General features: G+C 44.3%; 1 protein-coding gene across 2 annotated transcripts in view; it reads left to right on the top strand.

Moving 5' to 3' along the window:
• WWC3 (WWC family member 3) overlaps positions 1–27,087 on the top strand; it is a 120,022-nt gene that overhangs the window by 19,993 nt on the left and 72,942 nt on the right. Inside the window, exons 2-3 of one of the 2 annotated variants that reach the window (XM_069462849.1) lie at positions 22,217–22,326; positions 24,556–24,759. In XM_069462849.1, the coding sequence (XP_069318950.1) occupies positions 22,217–22,326; positions 24,556–24,759 (314 nt within the window). Of the gene's footprint in view, positions 1–22,216; positions 22,327–24,555; positions 24,760–27,087 lie in introns of those variants that run through there. The other variant, XM_069462850.1, reaches the window with a different exon arrangement.

Genomic DNA, 27,087 nt, shown 5'->3' with positions numbered 1-27,087 from the left:
TGACTGATGACCTAACTGAATGTGTTGACCTGTTGGTGTCATCAAAAGAGAGAATCCGGTGGTTCCATAGAGAATCAGCCCGCATCAGCTCCCTACTCCCCCAGCCCCAGAATATTCTGTGCAGGGCATTTGGTAAATGTGTAGAAGGCTGCCCTTTGTCATGATTGCCCAGCCCCCCCTAAAGTACCGTCAAGACTTGTCATGTTGTCAGACCTCTCAGAAGGTAACACTTTGTCCACCTGAAGGGCACCTTAGCATTCATGTGTAAGACCTTGAGCTGTGCAATTATTATCTCTTTTGGGTTTCTTCTGATCGGGAGAGCACTATTGGTGCTTGCTTGAAATGATACTTTAATCGTGTTAATGTGGAATATTGAGGTTTTCCTCTATGAAGAACAGTATCTTCAGCCTGCTTTGCTCCCACCTCGAGTACCTTTAATTCCAAAGGGTGGCTGAGGGCTTGGCTCAACACTGAGAATGGGATGGTTCTGGGGCTGTTGGCCGAGCTTTGTAATGAAAGAAGTTCTTATCTGACAGGAAGCTGGGCCTGGAGGCAGGAGAGACGGGGTCCCCAAGGTTTTCTGTTTCATAGGAATCTCTTAAGAGCAAACCCCATCCACAGATGAGGCATCCATTTTCTCACAGCATGCTTTGTCACCCTGGTGGTTCCCTTCTGGCTCTTGGGTCCATAGGGGCTGTAAAGCCTGTCATAGTCCATGTGAGCCATTCTTCTTTCCTGTGGCCTTCTGCTCCAGTCCATGTTCTGGACTCCCCTTCCCCCACCCATGTCTCCTGCTGGGCTAAAGTGATTTACTTCCGGACAGGCTTTGGGAACAACATAGGGATTCTTAAGACCAGATATTGATGCGTGGGAAAGGAGAAAAAGATCACCTCAGAAGGCTTCAATTCTGTAGAAGTGCAAGTGTTTTATTAAATTCCATGTTGGGGCAAAAGGTATTTGTTTTTGTTTTTTAAGGGGAAATGTATTTTTTTTTGCTGTGTGTTTTCTATGGGATTATCTTATGTACATCATATTCAATGTTATAGAGAAGAAGGCAAAAGAAAATGTATTGAATAACCTCTTGGTCAGCCATACATCTCATGTGTCCTATATCAGTTTTAAAAATTGATTGCTATTTCAAAGCCGTCACTTCCCTTTGAAAAAGGAGAGGCTGACTGGTGTAATTGTTGCATTTTACTGTTTACTGCATACGGAAGCATATCACGGGGAAACATATTTAGCTTGTGTATTTATTTGGCTGGCTTTTTTCTTTTCTATCCTCTCTGCCAGACTGTGCTGTTGGGGGTTGCCCTCGCTTGTCTTATTTCTCAGAGCTTTTCCTGCACTTGGCAAGTGGCAAAGCCCAGTCTCACCGCTGGGTGGATGAATAAATAGTTATTTTTTTTTACATTTCTGAAGATATTTTATATATTCAAGGTGGAATTCTCAGTTTGAAGAACAGATGCTGGTTAAAATAACTGATCACGTGCTCTCCATATATGATTCCTGTGTATAGTATAGGAAAAAACAAACTGTTTTATTTCTACATTCACACTCAACACAGAATAAATACTTTACCTCTGTTCACCAAAATGTGTGTGGGTTTTTCCCTACACATCAAGCAGTTCTCCAGTGGATATCAGCTGGGTGTCCCATAATTCAAGTCAATTCTGACACTATCTACCTATAGTTAGAGTCAGATCCCACAGGTTAAGGGCTCAGTCCCACAAGACTGCCTCCTACTTCAGATGCCAATCACAAGTAGTAGATTGTCATCCCTATTTCTGACTGACCAGCTATAAATCAGGGTTCCCACAACCCTCTCCTTGGTTTTTATTAATTTGCTAGGACTGCTTACAAAATGCAGGGAAACACGTTCACCAGTTTGTTATATTAATAGAAAATATGATAAAGGATACAGACGAAAAGCCAGAGATACATAGGGCAAGGTCTGGAAGGGTCCTGAGTGCAGGAGCTTCTGCCCCTATGGGGTCGGGGTGTACATGGATGTGTTTACCAACCCAGAAGCTATCTGAACCCTGTACTTTTGGGATTTTTGTGGAGGCTTCATCACGTAGGCATGATTGATTATTAACTCAATCTCCAGCCCCTCTCCAATCTTCTAATCATGGCTTGGTCTTTCTGGTGGCCAGCCCCCATCCAAGAGAGGCCTCATTAGAACAAAAGAGGCTCCTATCACCTAGGAAATCCCAAGGGATTAGGAGCTCTGTGTCAGGAACCAGGGTCAAAGACCAAATATCAGAACAAAAGGTGTGCCTAACACCCCTATTGCTCAGGAAATCCCAAGGTTTTTAGGAACTCTGTGCCAGGACCCTGGGGCAGAAACCAAATATATATTTCGTCGTATACCACAATATCATGTTTCCTGACCCTGCTTACCTGGAATCCTCCTTGTCCATTTAGATACCTAGCATGCAAGAGAGATGAATGTTTACCTGTGTGTGTCACTTACACTTCTCAACCCGGACTTGAAATTGGAATTCTCTAAAGAGCATTCTGGGAATGCCATTGCCCTTGCCCCACCACAGACCAGTTAAGTCCGAATCCAAATGTCCCCGGCCAGGGTGGAGATCCAGGGCTGTGGGACTCCATCTTGCTCACAATAACCAGTGAATTTTGTTGATAATTTCGACCCCTTCATGAAGCTTGAGCAGGTAAGCCTTGATCTTGGAAACTAGAAACAGGGTGTGTAAAGGGGAAAGAAAGGTGGAATAGCTGTAAATGCCATCGTATTATTTCTGTGGAGTGGGGTGGGGAATGAGGATGGGGATAAGGGTTGATGTTTTGCTGACCATGAAGTAATTTGCTTGTTTTGAACAGCTTCCTCCTCTCAGCTCCTGTAGCTCTCTGTCTGTGTCCCTACTATTGAGTGAACCTGTTGGATAGTGGCGATTTGTTATTTATTTGCTCCCTGGGTGAGCTGAATTCCTTGAGGTTAACCCCTGGCACTGAGCATCGCACGTAGCTTTCCTGCAGTGAATATTTAAACAAATGAATAGCACTTTGCAGTTTTCATAGGGCTTTTCTGAGGGTGGGGTCCCCAAGCTCTCTCATCCTTAGCCAAGGTTGTATGCCCGAGGCATGTGAGCATGATTTAGACCAAGCTTCATGCGTGCCTTGCCTAGTAGGAGCTCTCTGTGCATACCAACTACTTGCTGGGCTGTTCCCCAGGAAGAATTTTCCCACTTTTGTACCTTGGTGTGGTCATTACAGACGAATGCCCACTAGGGCTGGGCCCACTACCAGATGGCCAGATGTCAGAGGTAACAGGGAGTGGTGGGGACTGTTGCTAGCTAACAAGTAGCCCCTTCTATGAGAACTGCCCGGGTCAGTGTTAGCCAGTTTCTGTCTTTGGGGACTGTAATCCCTGTGTGCCAGCTCTTGTGATTTTCAGAAGAAAAATCTGTTCCAGATTTTGTTTTTTTTTTTTTTTTCAGATTTTGAAATGAGTCCTTTAATGTTGGTAACCTGTTGAGGTGTTGGTAGAGCACCCCGAGAGCCAGCATAGCAAGCCAGACAGAACACCTCTGTAGGTGAAGTGGCTCCAGCTCTTGCCACCTGGCTTGCCCCTCTCTGAGGCAGAGAGAAGGAGAACTTGGAAAGAATTCAGTGATGGGCCCCACTTGTCCTCAGGGATCATGGGAGGAGGAGGCCATGTTAGATTCTGGGTAAACTCTTCCTCTTAAAAAATGGCTTCTTTTATTTTTATGCACACACCACAATCCCATCCACTCCCCTAATGACTATTACAGTTGTGTTTGGGTGTCTTCTTTAGTTTTTTTTGCTTTTTTTAAACAAAGGAACCAAAAATGTGATCATACATCAAGTAATTTTATAGCTATCTTTTCTCCCTATTTAGCCAACGTGCTTCCAAGTTACCACAGTATCTTATTAAGCATACTTTAAAATTTATCCCAGGTAGGCCTCACAAGGCCAAGAATTCTGTTTTGGTTTCTGCTCCATCCACAGCGCCTAAGCAGAGCCTCCCATGTAGCAGCTATTCAAGGCATAACTATCCATGATTGTCCGTATGCAATAATTTGTTGGATCACATCCTGATTGTTAGACATTTGGATTGTTTCCTTTTCCTGATATTGTAAACAGTACTGTGATGCACCTCTTTGTACATCAAGCTCTTAACATATTTTCGATAATGATCATAGGTGGTACTGTTGGCATTTGGGGCCGGATCATGGTCTGCTGTGAGGACGGTCCTGTGCATTGAAGGGTGCTGGGCAGCATCCCTGGGCTTCACCCACTAGATGCCAGGAGCACTTCTCCCCTGCAGTTAGGACAACCAAAAGTGTCTCTAGACATTGTCAAGTGTCCCCTGGGAGGCAAAATGACCCTGGTTGAGAATTGCTGGGCTAGTATGATTAGTGAACTGAAGGATGTCAATGTCTTTTAAGATTTTGGACCTTAAAATATATGCTGCTTGGGGAAAATATATTCCAGCGAGCTATTGTTCACAGCCTCAGTCTACTTCTTTGTTTCAGCCACTCTCCTTCCCCTGAGGGCTCAGGTCCTCCCACTGCTCTTGACTCTATGGAGCAGTACACTCTTTCTGTATGTGTGTGGGCTTCCATAACAGAATACCACAGGCTGGGGGGCTTCAACAGCAGACATTTATTTTCTCACAGTTCTGGATGCTAGAAGTCCCAGATCAAGTTCTGGCAGGGTTGGTTTCTGGTATGGACTCTCTTCCTGGCTTCCAGATGGCCTTCTCACTGTGTCCTCACAAGGTGGAGAGAGCGAGCTCTGATGTCTCTTCCTCTTCTTATAAGCCAACCAGCCCCATTGGATTAGGGCCCCACCCTTATGACCTCATTTAACCTTCATTAACTCCTCACAGGCCTCATCTCCAAATACTTTGGGGGTTACGGTTTCAACATACGAATTTTGGAGGGATATAATTCGGTCTATAACATTCCACCCCTAGCCCCCCAAAACTCATGTCCTTCTCACGTACAAAATGCATTCTCTTAATCCCAGCAGCCCCCAAAGTCTTAACTCCTTCTAGCATCAACTTTAAAGCCCAAAGCCTCATCTAAATATCATCAAAATCAGATTTAGGTGAGACTTGAGGTTGATTCATCCTGAGGCAAAATTCCTTTCCAGCTGTGAACCTGTAAAACCAGGCAAGTTATGTGCTTCCAAAATACAGTGTTGGGAGAAGCATAGGATAGGCATTCCTATTCCAAAAGGTAGTAGGAAAAAATGAAGGGGTTATGGGTCCCAAGCAAGTACACAACCTAGCAAGGCAAATTCTATTAGGTCTTAAGGCTTGAGAATAATCCTCTTTGGCTGGATGTCCCACTTTCCAGGCCCATTGGGGTGGCAGCATCACCCCATGGCTCTGTGGGGATACTCACCCACTTGTCTCTGCAAGGGCCCCATACCTGAAACCAAAAAGGAAACAGTCTTGTCCCCTGGCCTGTGTTGGGAGTGGCAGTCCTGATGATCTCTGAATCACCTTCAGGGTCACTCTTTGATTTTCTTGAAGAATAGTGAATGTTCTCATCTGAATATCTATGGTTGTATCCTGTAGAATCCAAGATGTCCAACAGCCTGCTTTAATTCCATGTGATTTCTCTGTCCCCTGTAATTCAGTCTGGCAGTCTCTCTGCTGGCATAATCCCATCTCTATTCCTGGCTTCTGCTGAGATGGCTGATTAACATCATGGGTAACCTCCTTATGGAGTGATTGTCTAGCCACACCCTTGGTGTTTTCTCCAGAGCAAGCTCCCTCAGTTTTGGCATCCCTCCATCTGTTCATTTGTCCAGCCATCCATCACCCTTTCCTTTTCTCCCTGTGTCCTTCCATTCATCTGAGCACAGTGCATTCCAGGGTCTGTGCTAGGTCCTGTGGGACAAGACCTCTCTTATCTTTGACCTTGTGGTATGCAGAGTCTATTGGGGCATCTGAAGACACTTGCCCTTCAGTGAAGATTCAGAGCTGAGCAGAGTCTTGGGATCAGGATGGCCTGGGCGTGTGGTGAGGTAGCCTCTTCAGGGCAAGCGGGCTGTGGAAGCCTGGAGTGAGAGGATACCGTGAGTTAGGGTCATTTCTGGGTTTAGAGCACTGGGCTGGTTTCTGCAGGAGGTAAAGACAAAAGGCCTGTGTCCTTGCAGTATTGTTCCCTGCGATTGGGCTGCCAGGCCATATGTCTGAAAGCCAGGCTGGCCTTCCTTGATCTCTGTACCTGGGGATTACTCCTTACTTCTGTCATGTTCCCTCTGCTGTCACGAAACAGACCTCGGGCACAGGAGGTGTGTGTCAGCAAAAGGAACTCGCTGTGGAGTCCTGATATGCACTGTTGCAGTGTTACGGGTGGCCAGGCAGTTCTGCACATAATGAAGCAGGCCTGATTTACTTGCCGGTTCTCTCTGATGACAGTGTCGAACCCTGCTCAGACTGCCTCAGTCTCCAAGTGCTGTGGGCCTGGTCTTGGGATGTGCGTTGACACGTTTGAGAGAGCATATGTGTTTCAGAAAAATGGTAGGTTACTTGTTCTAAGTGTTGCTTTCAGTTCTGGAGACAACTGGGTGTTGTGCTTTTGCTTTGACCAGACAGCAGTCCTGGCCAGGGCTAGAGGTGTGACTTCCATTCCTGCCTCATGGCCACGTGCATCAGCAAAGAGAAGGAACTCAGGGCACAGCCACAGGGCCTCCCTGTTTGCGTGGTTGATGGATGATTCCCAGGTTTCCTAGTGGTGGCTGAAAGACCGGAGGAGCCTTTGGGGAGGGCCCAGAGTGTGTCCTCTGAGGGGACTCACTCTAAACCAGCACGCACAGCCAGCCTCGGGTTGACTTGGCCCAGTGCACGTGGGCCAGGCCAAGGATTTGCCAAGCTCTCTGAGGCTGCATGCACGTTTCAGTGCTGGTATTTGAGAGGCTCGGTGTGGACGTTAATGGCCTTCCAGACTCTTTAGGGTCCAGAAATTTCTGCCAGAGTGGCAGGAGCATATGATGATGTTTGCTGGTTTGGTTCTACATAGTATAGAGTTTGGAGTAGTTGTTATGATGTGGCATATTTACTATGCTTCTCCAGGTGGGGAACTTCAGCTTCTTTTCGGTACTAAAGGAGAATTTGGGTCTCACTTCTAAGCCACCTCATGGGGCTATTGATGGGTCTGGCCTCCAGGTGCTTTGAATCAGGTATTGTTGCCCACAGTCCTCCTCTGAGGATTTTAAAAAACGATTCTTGTGACTCGGTATTGAGCAAAATGGCAGAGTCCCTGCTCTAGTGCCCACTATTTTGGGGTGGCTTCCTACATCCCAGTGACATCCTGGGTCCAGCCCGATAACCCCTGGACTGCCTCACCCATTCATCTGACACACTGAGTGTCTGGCGCCTGCTAGTGGTCTGTGGTAAAGGCAACAGTGACCCTGTTCCTGCCTTCTTGGAGGGGGCCTAGCATTGTAGAAACCTTTACACTAATCACAACTTATCACTTCGATGGGCATGCACTAGTGCAGTTACACTGCAAAAGACCTTACATCCAGTGTCTTCTGGATGGAGCAGAAATGGTTTCAGAGTAAGCACTAGCATCGCTGTTACTCTTGCCATGGTGTACTGCTGACCCACTCTTGGTCAAGGTCCTGGTGAATGCCCCCACTCCCATGGCTGTTCCTTGGGCCCAGCGCTAGCTCAGGCCTCCTCATCCCTGGCCCTGCTCAGTCAGTGAGCTCCCTCGTGCCAACACCTCAACCTCTCCCTGCTGTCCACTTTCCCTGCAGCCTAAGTTCAACAAAGCAGATATGCTGATGATACGCCCTGCTTCATGTTCCCAGTGGCATCCTGCCACCTGAACACCCCAGTTTGCATTCTTTATTGCCACACTCACCCTTGCCCCACCTGGACAGGGCTCGGGCAGGTCCCCATTCCATCTGGGGCTGGCCCATCAAGGCTCAAGCACCACCCCCCCCCCTTCCCCTGCCCTCTCCAAGCAGGTTAGAAGCAGCCTTGGTTCTTCTCTTGGGCCCACCGCTGCTGAAACCAGCCCTTCCCACATTGATCTGTGCTTGTTTACCTGGGTGGCTCTTCTGCCACCCATCTTTGGGAACAAGGTTCCTGAAACTGGAGTTCCCGGACTGGCAGCATTTTGTGTATGTATGAGGGCAGCATCTTGGGTGTAGTGTAGGCACATTTTTCTAGGGAGGAGATCGATGACTTGTCTCAGATTCCCAAAGAGATCCAAGACTTAAAAAGAACCGCTGTCCCTGGGAGGTTACTCTGCATCCTTTCCTGGCTTGTGGTTAATGTGCTTCTTGGATGACTGGAGGGCATAGATGTTTGGCATTTCTCCCCTGTGCTTTTGTTCATGGATTCAGTTGGTGATATATGCAAGGACACATCTATAATTAATGGAATTCTCATGCCCCAAAGAAAATGGGTTTAGTGACTGCTGAAAGTTGTGTTTTTTACGGGGAGGGGTTGTAGTTAATGCAAAAAAGGGCAGGTTAGTTTAAAACCTTTTGCTCTTATTCTTAGAAGCCTAGTGCAGGACTTTCTGCAACTGGGCTCCCATACAAAGGGGAGGAGAACTTGATCTTGGCAGTATTTGAAAAGTTTAAATTGAGATTACAGAGCCCAAAGGACTGTGATGTCTCTGCTCCTGTGTGCCTCTTGTCTGCATGGATGGCTGAGACCCGTCCTGGGTCGCCTCCCCTGTGATGCTATTTCTAAAGAATGTTATTGTTCAGCCCCTTTGCTCTCCTTGGCCGGTGTGGTTTTCCTCGCCCATTTCAGTTGTATTTACTTCTTCCGCCCATTGTTACTATTTGTTTTTTTCTCCCCCGTAATCCTTCCTTAAAACCTCCCCTTTTAATTTTTAAATATCCCTTCCTGTTTCTTATATGCAGTAGTAAATTATGAACCAAAATATTATATATAATATTGTGTTTTATTTTCACAGGACTATGTTAAGATTCTCACGTAGCAATTTTGGCTGTATTAAAAATAAAAAGTTGCCGGGCATGTTGGCGTGCCTGTAATCCCAGCTACTCAGGAGGCTGAGATGTGATGATCGCTTGAGCCCAGGAGTTCAAGATCAACCTGGGCAACATAGTGAGACCCTGTCTCAAAAAATAAAATGAAATAAAATAAAAAGCTTGTCATTGACTGTACTCTTACCAGAGTAATCATCATTGACATTTGTCAAGAGTGTAAGGGAGACAAAAATTATTTAAAAGCAGAATGTGGTGTATATTATGCTCATTCTTATAAAGGGCTCTTGGAACCCTTTATTTTTGGTTGGAATCCTTTCCCTGAGCCCATCGTGGAAGTGCAGGGCTCTGGCTGGTCCCACACACAGGCCTCCGAATCCTTGACCACCCTTGCCACATTCCGGTCCCACTACTTCTTAAGTGTGTGTCCCTGAGCTCACTTTCCTTCTGGGTAAAATGGGGGTGGTGAAAATGGATCCACCTCTTAAAATTGTCATGCTTAAATGAGATTCTCCCTGTTTGGCTGAGCACAATGCTGGGCTTTGCTGTGGGGCTGGCGAGTGGGGCTGTACCGTGTCAGCTGTGTCTGTAAACCTGGCAGGGTCGTATGCAGTGGCCCTGTGCATTAGGTGCGTTAGTGCTTATACAACTGGGTACGTCTGTGTATACATATGTCCTGGAGCACTGCCTTTCCAAGTACTGCTGACTGTTACCAAAAGTAAGGAGACTATTTTATATCATACACACAACCAAAACAAAAGTATATGACATATATGTACTGTACTACCCTTAGGAAGTGTGGTGTGCTTTAGCATTTTCTTTTTAAAATAAAACACTGCTGGGGACCTACTCGCTCGATTTCACTGCTCACTAATGGGTTGTGACTATAGTATGAGAGCCCTGATACAAAGAGTAATGTGATGAATGAATACGGGGGATTGGAAATAATTAGTTTGGAGAATATTTCAACACTTGTCCAGATTTTTGGAAGATGTTCTGGAACATCTATCAGCCATGACTTGGAGTTTATGGATAAAACTCACCAGATGCGTCTGACAGCTTAGTGAGTGAGATGACAGTGAAGCTAGCAATAGCATCCAAGCCCTCTGATTTTTTTTTTCTTCTCCCAAGTGTTTCATATGACTTGGAATCCTGACATTCTTTCTTCCTACTGTAAATGAAGTATTCAATAGGAATCTCAATATGTGTGTATATTTTAAAAATAGTTTTAGTGAGGTGTAATTTACATACCATAAAATGCACCCATTTTAGTATAGTTCCATGAGTTTTCATCAATTTATACAGCTATACAACCATCACCACAATTAGGTTTAAGAACATTCCTGTTGTCCTCTGCTGTCCCCAGCCCTGCTTCAGCCCCAGACTACCACTGACCCACTTTTCTGGTCCCTCTTGGAGAAAGGCATGTTTCAGAAGTTAGACCCTCCTGATGTTGTCATTCCTCTGCCCTCCCTGATGAATGACATGCAGTGGCTGGGTTTGTCCCTGGTGGCCAGTCAGCTGGGTCTGGAGCCCAGTGAAGGGGCCCCATTTGGGTCCATCTGGAGTGGGCTGGGTACCAAGGGCTGCCCTGTGCGTGCATGGGGTGGGCTCAGAGCTGACTCAGGGGCCTCCTGTGGGTCCCTCCAGCCTGCATGGCTCCTCCTGTTATCACTGTGCATCCAGATGCCATTCCTAACTCGACAAGCCCAAGTTTCTGATTACACTCTGCTAAACAGCTCCCAAGTACTTGCTCTGCGGGGTCCCCAGAGAGGAAGCCCTGCATCCGTCATACTGCAGGCTACTCTCACTCTGATCCAGTCTCTCAAGCCTCTGTCTGCACACCTGCTCATGAGCATATTTGTTGAGACCAGCACCATCTACAAATAGCTCTAGAGCTGCTGCCATAGATGATGTATATTTGGTTGGCAGACTCAGCCAGCATTGATCTGTAAATCTGACTCATTCTATCTACACAGTGGAGCACCTACTGGGCATGCCCTGGAGCCCTGTGGGGGTTAGGTCAGAGTTGGAGGATATGCCCTTCTTGCCCTGAAGGAACTGAAGTACTTGAGGAGATGCGATATGAGCAAATAACCACATTCTGCGTATGGTTTTGATAAATGCCACACAAGAGATCAAGTTTTGGGGCTAGCCAAAGAAAGGACAGCTTGCTTCCTGCTGGGCTGGGCAAGATATGGACAGGGGATATCTGGACCACATCTTAGAGGAAGCATCAGGGTTTGAATGGGAAGGGGGTGGGAGGGAGGAATGGCAAAGAGAAAGAACGATCTAAGTTTGGGGTAGCGGCTCCTGTGGGTTGCTGGGAATACAGATGGATGCTGAGGGCCCGAGGGAGGCCAAGGGCTCTCTGCACGAGGGTTTGTGGTCTTAGAAGCCTGGTTCCTTCAGAATCCCTGTGGGGGTCTGTGGAGGAAGATGGCATCTCAGGCCAGGTCTGTCTTAAGTGATCTCAGTCTCAGCGGGGTTGGATTTCGCTGTGATCATTGGTAGAGTCAGATGATGGTAGAACTTAGAGGAGGCTCTAGAGTTGTGGTGTCCAATGCAGTAGCCACAACACATGTGACTAAGCGCTTGAATCATGGTGATCCCCAAATGAGATGGGCTCTATGTGTAAAACACACTGGATTTCAAAGACTGTACAAAAAAAGAATGTAAAACATCCGATTTATAATTTTTATAGTAGTTACATGTTAAAATGATAGTATTTTCAATATATTGGATTAAATAAAATGTTTTTAAAATTAATTTCACTGGTTTCTTTTTACTCCTCTAAGTGTGGGTACTAGAAATTTTTGAATTAAGTATGTAGCTCTCATTGTGTTTCCATTGGATAGTGCTACCCTAGAAAATTATTTTTACCAGGTAGGCTAAAGTTTGTCTTCATTTTACTCTAAATCATATCACTCAGTCTTATATATGGAGGTGAACAAAGTGTTTTCATGTCAGCAGAGGAGTGTGGCTTTGATGGGCTTGCTGAGAAATTCCTTTTCTCTGTTCTTTTGCGTCAGAGGGACCCTTGCTGAGTGGTGTGCTCAGATGATGGCTGCGATTGGGCGCCCCTGTGGGTGTGGTTTCCTTTGGCTGGTAGACTTGCATCTTGGCCCAAGGTCAGCTCACTTTTAAATTATGTTCCCTTCCTACAGTATTATGCTGCTAAATCAGGATAACGACATTCTATCAGTTTTTAGAGGGGGGAAAAGTAACATGCAAGGAAAACAGACATCATTGGAGTTATGTAATAAGTTCCAGAAACCTTGACGTTAGTCCCAGGCTTTCTGCCTTACCACTCTATAGTAAAGATGAGGAAACTGAGGCACAGTGAGACCGAGTCATTTGCCCAGGCTTGTCCTTACTAGGAAGTGCTTAAAGTATAATTTCCTCAGTTTAAAATTTTTCCCCTTAAAGTTTTAAGTAATTATTGCCATCTGTGTCTATATTTCAACAAAATATATACTGAGGGGCCTTACATTTATTCAGTCACTAGCTGCTGTATTTGTCAGGTGTTCTGACTGACTTCCCATCGCACTAGTGCCTGAACGCACCTGAGAACCGCTAGGCGCAGGCTTGTTGGGGAGCAGAGCCTGGGCAGGTTCTCTGGTCTTTCTGAATACCTCCTGGGCTGATTTGTTGTAGGACAGTTTATTCTTTGCTGGAGGGTAGAACATCTTGCTTTTGTCTCTTTGTCATCTCTGGAAGACAGACATACATTCAGGAAACCGTATTATAGATCAGAAGTTGGCATGGTCAGTAGAGAACAGAATGAAAGGATAGGGGAGGTCTTCAGTGATATTTCATCATTCATCTGGTAGCCTGATGAATCGCCTTTCTTCCAAGGATAGATCTGTCGGAAGAAAAGAGCTGTCTGAGTGAGGAATGACCCTGTCGTGTGCTGGTCTACTGAGCTCTGCATTTCTTATGATCTAGGCCTTGTGATCTCAATCAAATTCAAAATGCCCTTTTTTCCTATCCCCTTCCAATTTTTTCTTGACTGTTAATTGGCTCCATTCTGGTTTTTCTATGGTATCAGTTTCTGAAATTGGCTGGATTAATTTATCAAACACTTCAATGAAGGCCTGTTGTGCTTGAGGGCTCTGGTTTAGAAAGGTGAATTAGAGGAACAGCGTCCTTTCTTTCAAGGAAATCACAGACTAGTAGAAGAGGTAGCCATGTCAAATAATGATTACGCTACAAAGTGAAGAAGCACTGTGTGTAATAGGAATATGGGCAGTGACCCTTCTTACCCCTTCCCCCTAAGACTCTGTAGTGCGGACAAACCAGTCCTCTCCAAACATGTCTATATTTGGCTGACTTTTTTCTGAATCATTAAAGATACTCACATCATCAAATGAGATTAAATATTTAGACTTTTCACAAATTCCTGTTATTTCCCTCCTTTGTCCAGATCTCCAGTTTTGTTAGCCAGCCATCTGCTCTAACAAACAGCTCCAATGTCTCAGGTGCTTGGCAGAATAAAAGTTTCTTGCTCATGTCATTTCAGTATGGGTGGGACAAGAGGCTTTCAAGGCCCCCTGATCCACACAGGCATTCAGGGTCCCAGCTTCTTTTGTGGTGTGACTCACACATCTTTTGAGGCTTTGCCATCCTCCACTGGGTCCTCTGCTTTGGGCCAACAGGCAAGAAAAGAAAAAAGGCCTGGAGAATCCAGCCAGAAGCTTATGGGACAAGCTTGGATGGGGTGTATGTTTCTTCTGCCTCCATTCCGTTGGCTAGAGTGTGGTCACGTGGTCCCACCCAGCTGCAAGGCAGGCTAGGAAGTGTGATCTTTGTGTGGGTCCAAGAAGAAAATGAAGCAGGGGTTTGGGGAACACGGAGCATTGCTGCTACTCCATTGCTTTGAGTAACAAATGCCAACTTATAGGAGGTAGCCTTTGACTATTGTCTCAATTGATAGAGCAGTACCATTTTTATTGTGACTATTGAAAGAGGCACGTGGCATGTTTCTCACTGGGGTTTTGTGACCTGAGTGGTACTCCTGCTGGGATATCAATAACACTGACTTTTGAACTCAGGTCAGTTGACCGTGAACAGGTTCCCCCAGCTCCCTCAGGTTGGTGGGCCCATTGCTCCACCGCAAAAAGCTCTGCCCTACAGAACATGCTAGCACCTGGCTTTGCAGGTGGAGGTTCAGGAAGATGTATGTACCCCTATAGGAAGTTGTGTTCCTAAGAGAGACAAGGTAATTTGGAAAAGTCTTAGTAAGATGTACCTGGTTGAGGGCTAAAGTATAGTGCTACAACTTGTCATCACTGAGGCAGCGAGATAGATCTTGGTGGTGTGCCCTTTGTTTTTCATATTGAAGACTTTGAGACCAGAGGTCTCCTACAAATGCAGTTTTGTGCTATTCAGGCAAAGGGGTTTACCTGCACCCGATTCTCTGTGGTTATTTGTCTTATGAATTTATTGCCATTCAGAAAACCTCTAAACATCGTTTTTTCTTGAGATAAGTTTCAGGAACTGTTTGCTTTTTATATTAGCTTGAGAGTTTATCCACGAACTGTGATAATTTTGTGTTAGAGATAATGAAAAGACTGACAATGTATAAGTTTTTTTTTTTGATTCTCAGGAAGACAACATTTTCACATGAAATCACAAACATTATTTAAGAATGACTGGTTCTACGACTATCACTGACAGTTGGGGCACTCAGTTTACATTAATACATTGATGCAATGTTTAGGCTGAGTTTTAGGTGTGATTATTCTTTACCTTAAATTCTAGAATTGGGAGTTGATGACAAGAGCCAGTTTAGTTCCTGTGCGTATTCTAAATAAATATGTGGGGTAAAAACACACATTTTAAGTGATTATTCCAAATGGTTTCTCAGGATTAAGGTGGCAGGTTTGTGTTACATTCACTACTAATTTAAGCTTTGACAGAGAAATGAGGAATCCTCTAAAAGATCTTCTCAACTTCATTTTTTTTTTTTAATTTCAGCTTATTATGGGAGTACAAAAGTTCAGGTCACATACGTTGCCCAGGTACCACCTATCCCCCCAAGTCAGAGCTCTCAACTTCATTTTTGGGGCAATGAGCATCCCCAGGAATCTGGTCAATGCCATGGACTGTGCTTATCAACATCACTGTACCATTTCAGGGAGTTCAGGGACCCGCTCACTGCTAAGTGAGAACCCTGGCTCTGGAGTGTAATTGTCATGCTACCAAAAGCTTGGAGAAACAACTAGTACAGCAAACATGGTCGAATTCACCACATAAGTAACCACAAGCAGACTGGTATCCAAGTTCCGGCGGGCTTTGAAACTCACTGTGAGCCAGGTAGCTTAGAAAAGGTGAAGGAAGTCGTTATAATTTCCTGAGGATTGGTTTGGAACTGAAACCAACATTAATAGTATCCCCTCTGAATAGCATATTAAAAACAAGCATGAATTGGAAATATAAAGATTATCTTGTTCTCGGGGACTGGAAAGTGTAGTTCAAGCACCAAAGGATTACCCTGGCCTTCTTTGGATGAAGAGAATGTGTGAGGAATCAATGTTTCTACTTGTCCTTCTGCCACCCATCTTTACTTTCCTACAGTTAGATCTAGTTGGTGTTGGGGAAGGAGGGCATGGGCTTCAAGGCACAGGACTGCCACTGACTGCTCTGCCCACTCTCTCTGTTCCTGCAGTCTCCCTAGTTGCTGTCTTGTGGTTGGTGGAATAATGGCCCCCAAGATGTCCACGTCCTAAGCCCTGGAACCTGTGAATATGTTGCCTTGTGTGGCAAAAGGGACTTTGCAGATGGGATTCAGTTAAGGATTTTGCAATGGGGAGAGGATCCTGGGTGATCCAGGTGGGTCCAATATCATTGCAAGAGTCCTTATAAGTGGAAGAGGAAGGCAGGAGAGACCAGAGAGATGGCATCCTGAGAAAGACTTAGCTGGCCACGGCTGGCTTTGGCAATGAAGGAAGGAACCATGAGCTGAGAACTGCAGGCAGCCTCTCACAGGATCTTCTGCCCTAAAGCCTCTGGATGGAAGGCAGGCCTGTGGACGCATTTTAAACTTCTGACCTCCAGAACTGTAAGAGAAGAAATTTGTGTTGTTTAAAGCCACCAAATTTGTGGTAATTTATGCAGCAGCCATAGGAAACCAACATGGCCACTCTAGTGGAGAAGTGAGAGGTGGCAGAGGGGAGCGAAAGGGAGCAGGTCTCCATGCTATACCGAAGAGGCCACATCCAAGCACTGTGACACTGGGAGTCCTGATTATCTCCATTTTAACAATTAGGAAACTGAGGCCCAGAGAGTGATGGAATGAGTCGCCTGAGGTTTCATGGAAATAAATGGCTTTCATTGAATTGGTGCTGAGATGACCGAGTGCCAGCTTTTAAGGAGCCCAGCAGGATGTGATAAGGCAAAAGGGAACAAGAAGAAGCCTGCATCTGTGCCGTCCGTCATCCTCTCTGCTCTCTGGCCCCACTTTGTAAGAAAAATGTATTCATTTGCTCTGCCAAGGCCAAGAAACATGATTTGTTGAGGGAAGAATCTGCACTGGGCAGCTCTCTGGTGGTAGTTGATGCTGCTGGGGATGGTGTGAGCAGATGGTGGCTGCTGGCCTGGGTGCTGTGCTGCTCAGTTTGCTCCCAGTCTCCCACCTTCTGAAAATGCTATTGATTTACGCTGTACTCCCTGCCAGCTTGTTCCTGAAGGCCAAGCATGCGGATTCATCCTGAGCCTGTGAATGAATGCAATAAAGATATCACCCCTTACTTCATGGGTGGGAGTATAGCGTGGTGGTAAAGCACTTTGGTGATATATATTAAACATTTACTGTAAGCTCATATCTGTTACTTACAATAAAGAGCAGAAAATTGGAACATACCAAAATAGATGACCCCAGGTGCCTGGTAAATAAATTGGGGTCTACTGCACGTGCTGGAAGATTCAAGCATTTTAGAGAGTAATGCTGACAGAGCTAAAACACCTGAGGAAATACCCAACTGAAAAAACCATCAGTATTTGAAATTATATCAGTTATGAAAAAATGTAGACAAAAGAAGGGTGCAAAATAAGCTAAAATGTGAATCCAGGGCTTCTGGATCATGAGTGGTTTTAGTCCCTGGTTTTTAGACTTTAATATCTGAATTTTTTACATTGAATTTAAGATATGAGGGGAAAAGCTTCATGTCCTTTGGCCTTGAAATTTAGTTCTAGGAATTTTTTCAAAAATGTAAATATAGTTTATGAGTTTTATACACACAGATATTCCTTTCATCATTTTTTTTTCTGGAGAGAGGGAGATAGTGGGAGAGAGGGAGATTTTTATCATTTTTTAAAAATTGAGATATAATTCACATATGCCATAATACTATTTTAAAGTCTACAGATCATTGGTTTTTACTATATTCACAACTAAGTATGCTATCACCTTTACTACTATCTAATTCCAGAACATTTTCATCCTCCCAAAAGGAAACCATGTGCCCATTAGCAGTCACTCTCCATCCCCTCTTTCTGCCAGCTCCTGGCAACCACCAGTCTGCTTTCTTTCTGTCTCTATGGATTTACCTATTCCGGACATTTCCTGTAGATAAAACCTCACAACAGGTGGCCTCTGTGTCTAGCTTCTTTCACTCAGCACAGTGACTTCAAGGTTCATCTGCGTTGTAGCATGTATCAGTACAGTTGACCCTTGAAAATCACAGGTTTGAACTGTGTAGGTCCACTTATTCTTCCGCCTTTGTCACCCCTGTGACAGCAAGACCAACTCCTCTTCTTCCTCCTCTTCCTCAGCCTACTCAGATGAAGATGAAGACCTTTATGATGATCCACTTCCACTTAATGAATAGTAAATATATTTTCTCTTCCTTATGATGTTCTTAATAAATTTTCTTTTTTCTGGCTTACTTTATTGTAAGAATACAGTATATAATATATATATAACATACAAAATATGTTTTAATCCACTGTTTATGTTATTGGTAAGGCTTCCAGTCAACAGTAGGCTATTAGTAGTTAAGTTTTGGGGGAGTCAAAAGTTATACGTGGATTTTTGACTGTGCCGGGTGTTGGATTGTTAATATTATCAGAAGAAAATGGTCTTCAAATTTATTAAAAGCCTTAATGATGCTTTTGTAAGAAGACAAAATTGAATTGCTAATTTATTTGCTCAAATTGTATTATCTACTCTTATTTCCATGTATTAAAAAAGATTCTAGGATCAAAAATGAGAAATTACTCTAATCAGCTGATTTACTGGCCCTGACTATTCCAGAACACTCTACTTTTGGACTGTCAATGTGGGAATCTCATCACAGTTGGAACTAACTAGAAGTGGGGATTTGAGGGTACTATGGTCAGGGAAACAGGGATCTTAGAACAGAGTGCTTGTCCTTTTTAGCTCTACTTTTATTAAATAACTGTGTCTTCAGCATTTGAACCAGTAAAAGCAAATGTAATGAAAATTAACTATATTTACAAAAATAGGAAATATTCCCCCTAGTGACAATTTAACCACAGGATTGCAGGTCCCATATCTTTGGTAGGTGCAAAAATAGCTTGGGGAATTAAAATTAGGCATAAATACATTCATGCTGGTCTTTGAGAGTATGAACCATTGGATAGTGCTGTAATAGGAGCGTTGAGATGCTGAGATATCAAGGTCTTTTTTACTTTGAACTAAATGGCCTCATTTGATGACCAGTTTGGTGGTTTGAGCTCTTATGTTTTGTTGTTTGTAGTTTTCCTGTGTCCTTCCACTTATTAATAAGCCACTGTTTTCTCTATGCTGCTGCTTGTAATGATGTGCCCCTTTTCCACTTTTCCCCTCTGTTTTATTGTAAGGGGAATAAGCTGTAATATTGCTATTCCCTTGCTTTTGTATAATAGGTGAACAAACGTGGGGAAGCTGAAAGACTTAAATGCGTTGGGGGAAGAGGGGAGGAATGGGCTCCTTTCCTGGAGAACTGAAAAGTATTTAAACACTCCAATTCCACCTTATCTGGAATGGGTGTGATGTTTCGGGTGGCAGATGAACAGACCTATCTGCCTGGAAAAGAGATTGTGTGGTGGTGGTGGTGGTAGGTAGTTGAAGAAGAAAGAGCCAGAAGCTTTGTATGTGCTTGGCTTGAGGAAGACTTTTAACACCAGCCCAGGGGGTTTGCCCTGGCAAACTCAGCGCTGTGAACTTTTGTACAGAGAGCCTCTGTGCTTGAAGAAGAGTCTTTGGACATTAGCCTCTCCGCCCAAGTGGGGGGATGATCGTTGGCAGGATGAAGCCTACCACCTTGCTGAGGTGCTGACTATCCCCCAGCTGAGTCTGAGATCTCTCCCAGGTGGCTCTGGCCTCACCCTGACATGCAGGAACCATGCTTTTTAGCCAACAGCAGCCAAAAAACACTCCTTGCTGAAAAGTTAACACGAAAAGAACTCCAGTGTTCAACCACCAGTATTGCCCTTCTGTCAATAAAAGAGGAGCTAAGATTTGCTCAGCTCTCCTCATTGTAGAGATTTGGCCAAAGAGATTCTGAAACTGAATAACTCCTCTGAAGTGATTTACTCATTGCTGTGGTCATGTTATCCACCAACAGCTTTCTTGGGAGAAAAACATCATTTGATATTGATACAGTACAGAATATTCGTGGTAGATAATATGTGCTGTGCAAGAGAAAATCACGAAGTCCCTGGTCCATATATATTATGGAATGAAAATTAGGAAAATAAATCTAAACATTCTCAATGCTGTCATTGAAAATTGTGCCATAATTTGTCTGTATACGAAGCTGCAACTATCTGACCATCTTGATTCATCATCCTCATAGGTGGATGGATGAATCAAAAGATTGGCTTCTTGAATAGGACCAAAACATGTTCTATGCATTTCACTAGAGGACAGCCTGGATCATCACCACAAATGTCTGCTACAGTGTCTGATGAACTGTGAACAGATGTCATGGCTTAGGCATTAGTTATCTGTTGCTGCATGATAAATTACCCAGAAATTTAGTGGCTTCAAATGACAATAAGCATTATCTTACATGATTTCTGTGGTGCAGAAATCTGGGAGTGGTTTAGGTGGGCCGTTCTTGCTTGGGGTCTCATAAGGTTGTGGTCAAGATGCTGGCCAGGGCTGCAGTGATCTGAAGGCTTGACGAGTGTTGGAGAATCCATGTCCATGGTGGCTCCCTCACGTGGCTGGCAAGTTGGTGCTGGGTGTTGACAGGACGCCTCAGTGCCTCTCCATATAGGCCTCTCCACAGGGCTGCTTGAATGTTCTTGCAACATGGCTGCAGATTTCTCCCCGGAGCCAGTGGTCCAGTAGAACAGGTGGGCCCTGTGGACTTCTGAGACCAACTGCAAGAACTTGATCACTTCTTTATGGTTGTAGAGACCTTGCTCTTGGAGTTAACTGGCCTCTGAGAAGTGTGATTCCTCCTTGCCTTGCTTTGAGGCACTCATTCTGTGCAGGATCCCACAAACTCCATGTTTTGTTCAGAAAGGAAGTGGATTCATGAGACATATGGATTCTACATAAAGCTAAAATAAAACTCACCAAAATGATAGAAATATCAGTCAGTTTATTTTTTGAGCAAGTAGTATAGAAGTGTTATTAAGATAACCTGGTTATTTTTAGAGAGAAAATGGAAAAATGTGAACTTTTAATAATTTTATAACAGTTCTGAATTGTAAAATAAGTGGATTGGGTTTAGCAGTGCTATAAGGATGGGTTTCCCACCTATATTTGTTGATTGAATGAGATCATGTATGTAAATGTGCTTAGAATGTGCCTGCATTTGGGCATTTTTCTCTAGGTTTATTTGTTTTTTCTTATTATGCTAAAATAGCAGTGTTATGCTCAGGACTCAATTTGTGTTAAAGTAGGATTGTTTTTGGTTTGGTCCCATTCAGGCCTTCAGTCATGCAAAACACCCTGCCTTTACCTGCTTGACTTGGAACCGTGCCATGGGCATACCATTCCCTACTGGTAAAGAAATCGCACTGCAGACATCAGTGTTGGTGGTATGAGACAGTGTGTAATGGGTTCATCTTGTGTTGTTATTTTATGAGTGCATTATGTCTGGAAGGATATCTGAAGCATATTTCACGCTCTACATATTTCTGTTTTCATATTGGCTCTAACTTCTTAAAACCATATGTTTGAAATGAAGATTAAATGAAGAAGAGTAAAATCAGTGTCATTCTGGTGGTGTTTACCAGTTTCTAACCGCTACTGGCAGAGACAGCCTTGTTGTCCAACCAGTTTGGGGAAATCACATGTTCAGAATTCATACTGGTCTCATGGGGCTTGGTTGTGGTTGTGTCTCACTTTCTTGGGGCCGGGGACTTGAACAGAAGTGGGAGGATTGAGTTAGCGAAATTTAGGTTATCAGATTCCCATGCATACCAGTCAGTGTGCATTTATAGGGGCAACCCAAGAGATAGCTGCCCAGACTCAGACAATTATAGGCGTGTCCCATTTTATACACCAGCTGCTGTCCTGACACTGTCTTGTCATCAGTGTAATGGTGGGGTGGAAGAGGGGAGGACTACTTACAGAATCTGAAAACTCTTTACTTTCTCTCCCCTGTCCAGCCCAGGTTTCCTTAATCATATTTCCTTCAAGGAGAGACACCTGTAGACAAAGTGCTTTTGTTGTTGTTCTCCGCAAAACCAAAAAAAGGACCCTTTGAAATTTCTGATTCCTACTGTGTGAGGAATACAGGAATTATTTAGTAGGGATCTCATTGTATTGTTCCTTGCATGGCTCTTTGCATTTGGTCAATGGTAGATGTTTAATTCATTAACTTATGACCACTGGTAGATGAAAATATTATAAATGCATTTGATATGAATTTAAGCTGGTGTTCATGTGTAATGTGTGGAAACTGAAAGTTGCAAGTGGGGGACGTTTCTCAGGGAAGAACAGAGCACAGGTGCTCTCCCATTGTTCTGGAAGAGCTGCATTCCATTGTCATCACCTCATTAAACAGACTGCTTGGAAGAAGATGCTTGTTTTACCTGTTTTATTAGTAACTGTGAATGTCTATTTTGGCTGGTATTTAAATTTGCACTTGGAGATAGCAATGCTTTTAATTTTGGGTGTACTAATATGGTTATTGATTATTATTTAGGCAAAGCTGGTAATAATTGGGGCAAAAGCAGTCAATTAGGTAAGATAAAGCATTCTCTTTTATTAAAACCTAATTCTAGAGTCATCAGACTTACACTGACCTTCCAAATTTGTTTTCATAATTTTATTTTGCAGGATAACAAAGCCATTGACCTTTGCCGATTGTGTTGGGGACGAACTTCCTTTAGGATGGGAAACTGTGTATGATAAACAAATTGGAATTTATTACATGGACCACATAAATAGTAAGTAGAGTGCCAAATTTGTGGCATTATATGTGAATGAGTTTTCGTGTTGAATCTCAAAGATGCTAAAAGCTTTGTGTAGAGTCAAACAGTCATTAATGGCCATTGCAGCATTGAACTGGGGTTTATAAATGTAATCTGAAGTTTTCATTAGCTGAGTTCTTTAAAAAGTGAAGCAGTTATGGAGCTGTGCTTTGCTTATGTCTTGCTGAGGACTGCATGTAATATGTTTGGTGAAGGGTTTTTAATATCTAATATAATGAATAAATTCTCCTGCCAGTCGAAATAGAAATACCTCTCATAATGAAAAAGTTGTTTATTGCATTGGAACTTACACATTCTTGGAACAATAAGTGCCCAAGTGGTTACCTTAACTTCATTTTTTTCTTGTACATGTAACTTTAATACACCAAACCTTTTCGGTCTTGTGCGCGAGCACGTGCGTGTGTGTGTGTGTGTGTGTGTGTGTGCGCGTGTGTGTGAAGGGAGGAAATGGTATAAAGATTATAGCTAAAATAATGGATATTTGACCATGCCAGCTTCCTTTGTAGGACTGTCTGGAGCAGTGGTTTTCAATCTGGGGTGATTTTGCGCCTCAGGGACACTTGATAATGTCTGGAGACTATTTCTTTGATGGCCGTGCCTGGGAGAGGTGCTGTTGGCATCCAGTGCATGGAGCCCAGGGGTGCTGGTAAACATCCTGCACGACACAGGACAGCCCCCTCCTCCCCAACAGCGAATGAGCTGACCCCAAGTGTCAGTAGTGCTGAGGTGGGGGACTCCTGATTCTGAGGCCCTGTTTTATTCTAGATATGTTTTCCACCCCTCACTCTTGGCTTTCTGCCTCTTCCTCAGCCTTCCTGGATTGGGTCACAGCCAGGGATCCATTTCTCACTGTCTCCTGTTTTCATCCTAGCTTACCTCAGTGTTTTTGTCATTGTCATTTAATGACTGGGGACATAAAGCATGGCTCCTCTTGGCTTATTCTTTGCCCTTCGATTTATTAAGTGCAGGGAGGCTGGGGCTCTGAAGAGGCATGATACTCCCCACCTGAGTGGTTTTGAAGCTCTTTCTATGTGCTGGTCCTGTGGCTCCTTATGTCCCCTTAGTGTAAGTGACCCAGATTGGTATCTTCAAGGCTGATTCCTGCATTGTCAGTTGCTGGCAACCTTTCCAGTTTTTGAGTCTTCCTGCCTCAGATCTCAGGGCAGTGGGATTTCTGATGCCTGTGCCCAGCCTTGGGTGCAATTGCAGCTGTTAGCCAAAGACTAAGTGGTAGTGATTGGAGACGGGGCATAAGTACCGTCCTGGCCCGCTGCCTTCCCAAGCAGGTATCCAAGGGGCAGGAGAACTTCAAGGTGGATCCACCACCCACTGGACAGGGTCGGTGCCTGGCAGAAGAGAAGCCGAGAGGCTCCAGCTGGCCAGGTGGCCCTCTGCTGGCCCAGCACCTTGCATCAGTATGTTTGGGCAAGTGTGGCCATCTTGGGCTTGGCTTCCCAGCTAATGGCCCGGGGGGCAGCTCTGGACACATGAGAGCCACTTGCTGCTCAGGGCTGCTGTATTATTGGCCTGGGCACACCTGCACCATGGCGTCATCACCAGGCTTCGTCCTTCCCAGGGCCAAGTGGTAGGGATGCTTACTGAGTGGCACAGGCATCTTCATACACAACCTTCTAGAAGGCCTGCTGAGTTGGGGCTGGGAAAAAGGTTGGAGCTGGAGGTAGGCAAGAGAGCTGGAGAGGGAGAAAGCAGGAGCAGGACGTGGGGAAGCCAGGTGGGAGGAGAGGATGTCAGTGAGGAGTGAGCAAAAACTGCATGGCCTGGCAGGGAAGGTGGCCTGTCAGGGAGGCGGCAAGTCAGTTCATAGGGCCCCATGTGCACGGAGTCAGTGAGAAGATGGTTGTAAGTAGCAATTAGTGTGATGGTTCCAAGCTCATTTGGGTTCATCTCCTCCAACACTTAAAGTGTGGTCTTTATTGCTACATAATAGTCATGTGTTGTCTTCTCTCCTACAGTGGACTATTACATCTCTGTAGAGTTTTCTTCTCAACTGTAGATATATAAATAGAAGGTATTCCATACTTTGGAAAGGTTTATGATATAGAATCTTCCCTAATGTGCATCCTGGTAATTAATTAATTTTCATATTGGCTGATATGCATGACTATTGGTCAACCTAAAGATTTTACTTTTAAGTCAGTTGTGTTCTTGCCCTTTTAATTTCAGAGCTTACCCAGATTGAGGACCCCCGAGAGCAGTGGAGGCGAGAGCAGGAGCGCATGTTGAAGGAATATTTAATCGTAGCCCAGGAGGCTCTCAATGCCAAGAAAGAAATCTACCAGATCAAGCAGCAGCGGTTCGAGCTGGCTCAGGAGGAATATCAGCAGCTGCACAAAATGTGTGAGGATGACAGCCGCTCATACGCCAGCTGTGAGTTGACTTGTCTCCTTCAGTTAGCATGTGACTTTAAAAGCCATCTCTCTGGTGGGCTGTCTGAAAATGCTGAACTTGCCTTGGGCAGGACAGCTTCATGAAGGTTCTAATGGCATACTGTTAGGTAATCAGTATTCTGTACCAGAGTCAGATGGGCATCCGGTAGCCACTCCTGTAGCAAAAATTTATCAAGTGCCTACTTTGTGCCCAGGCACTGGGATATGGTGGTGACTAAGAAAGGAAAGGTCCCTGGCCTCATGGAGCTCACATTCAGGTAGGGAAGGTAAAAAAATAAGCAAGCCAACAAATAAAATTGCAGGTAGTGACATTAAGCAACCTCCTGTCTCAAGTTCATCAGTTTTGAAGAGAGCTTCCTTTGGAGATCTCTGCAGTTACTGCTGCTTGTCTGGGATGATCTCTTGGGAAATCCACATGGTGGTTTCATGAATCCTCGATGGAGAAACTCAGGAACCTTCAATCTTGTCAAGTACCAGTCTCTTTGTAGAGACCTTTTTTGGGCTTTAGGCTTTATTGGGCAGTACCCTGAAGGAGGAATGCAGTATAACCCAGAGAGTTGGGGGACTCTCTTTATGCCCTTCAAGTAAGATGAGTGTCTACTGCTCTTCTCCAAAGGGACCCTTCCTTAGTTTTGGAGGCTGCCCGAGTGGGCTTCCATTTCATTAGTACTCATCAAGTGCTCAGGTATTAAAGGAACCAGGTCTGGTCTCAGAAGTCAAAGCATTTTGCTATGAACACAGCCAGCCACTGCTTGAGCCAGTTCTTTGCCAGCAGAGCTGTCACACTTGATAGCCCACCATAGGTTTGCATGGCCACCAGTGGCCTGGGTGCTAGTGAGCTTGGAGAGAATGTATGAAGTTGGTACTACTAGGTTGTACTTTATAAAAACCTAACTCTAGGCCTGGCACAGTGGCTCACGCCTATAATCCTAGCACTTTGGGAGGCTGAGGTGGGAGGATTGCTGGAGCTCAGGAGTTCGAGACCAGCCTGGGCAAAAGTGAGACCCCTTCTCTACTAAAAAAAAAAAATTGTAAAAAGATTAGCCGGGTGTGGTGGTGCATGCCTGTAGTCCCAGCTACTCGGGAGGCTGAGGCAGGAGGATCCCTTGAGGCCAGGAATATGAGGTTGCTGTGAGCTAGGCTGACACCATGGCACTCTAACCTGGGCAACAGAGTAAGACTCTGTCTTAAAAAACAAAACAAAACGAAAACAAAAAGAAAAAAGTGTAAGTCTATTAGAGCCGTAGGGGAACTTTCCTGTGACATTATTGCCATGTTACCAGGGCAGACATTAAAGACATAGCCATAGCTTTGTTCTGTGTTGCAACTCAGAATGTAGTTACAGCCAAGGGGCCATACGTCTTGTGCTCTGTCTTACTGCAGCTACTGTTGAAGGTGAAGAAGCCATAGAAGCTGTAGACAGTGGTGGGGTTTACCCTCTGCAATAGGAATTTAAGATATTTCTATTACCATGTGCCTTAAGGGAAGGGGGGACTCAGATTTCATGGTGTGTTGTTTGCAAGTCATCTTATCTCTTATTCTTCAGCTATGGGTACATATTAGTTCTTTTTTTTTTTTTAACTTTCCATCAGAATGTGATAGGTCAGCTCACTGCTGACTTTTAGAGGCTAGTTTCTTATCTCCACAGTTTTCTTGTAATGTCTTTGGTTTAGGTATCAGGGTAATACTGGCCTCATGGAATGAATTGGGAAGTGTTCCCTACTCTTCTCTTTTTTGAAAGAGTTTGTGTAGGCTTATTAATAGTATTAATGCATTCTTAACTGTTTGATAGAATTCACCAGAAAAGCCACCTGGACCTGGAGTTCTCTGTGGGAATATCTTTAACTACAAATTCAATACCTTTAATAGATACACAGCTAGTCAGATGTTTTATTTCTTCTTGAATCAGTTTGGGTATTTATATGTTTCAAAGAATTTGTCTATTCCCTCTAATCTTAAAGTTCCAAACTTTTCTATAAAGGGGCAGCTAGTAAATACTTTCCACTTTGTAGGCCATACGATCTCAGTCACAGCTATTCAACCTTGTGGTTATCGTGCAAAAGCAGTCAGAGACAATATGTAGACAAATGTGTGTGGCTGCGTTCCAATAAAAGCATAAAAATAGGTAACAAGCTAGATTTGGCTCATAGGGAGTTTGCCAACCTGTGATCTAAGTTTTCACGTCTATAAAGTTCTTTGTAGAATTCTTATTATCCTTTTAATGTCTATAGGCTCTGAGGTGGTATCCTCTCTTTAATTCCTGATATTAATAATTTGTGTCTTTTCTCTATTTTTCTTAATCATTATA

This window comes from Eulemur rufifrons, chromosome 30 (genome assembly GCF_041146395.1).
Source record: "Eulemur rufifrons isolate Redbay chromosome 30, OSU_ERuf_1, whole genome shotgun sequence".
Lineage (NCBI taxonomy): Eukaryota > Metazoa > Chordata > Mammalia > Primates > Lemuridae > Eulemur > Eulemur rufifrons.
The sequence above is the reverse complement of the archived record's forward strand: the minus strand, read 5'-3'. Positions and strand labels throughout refer to the sequence as shown.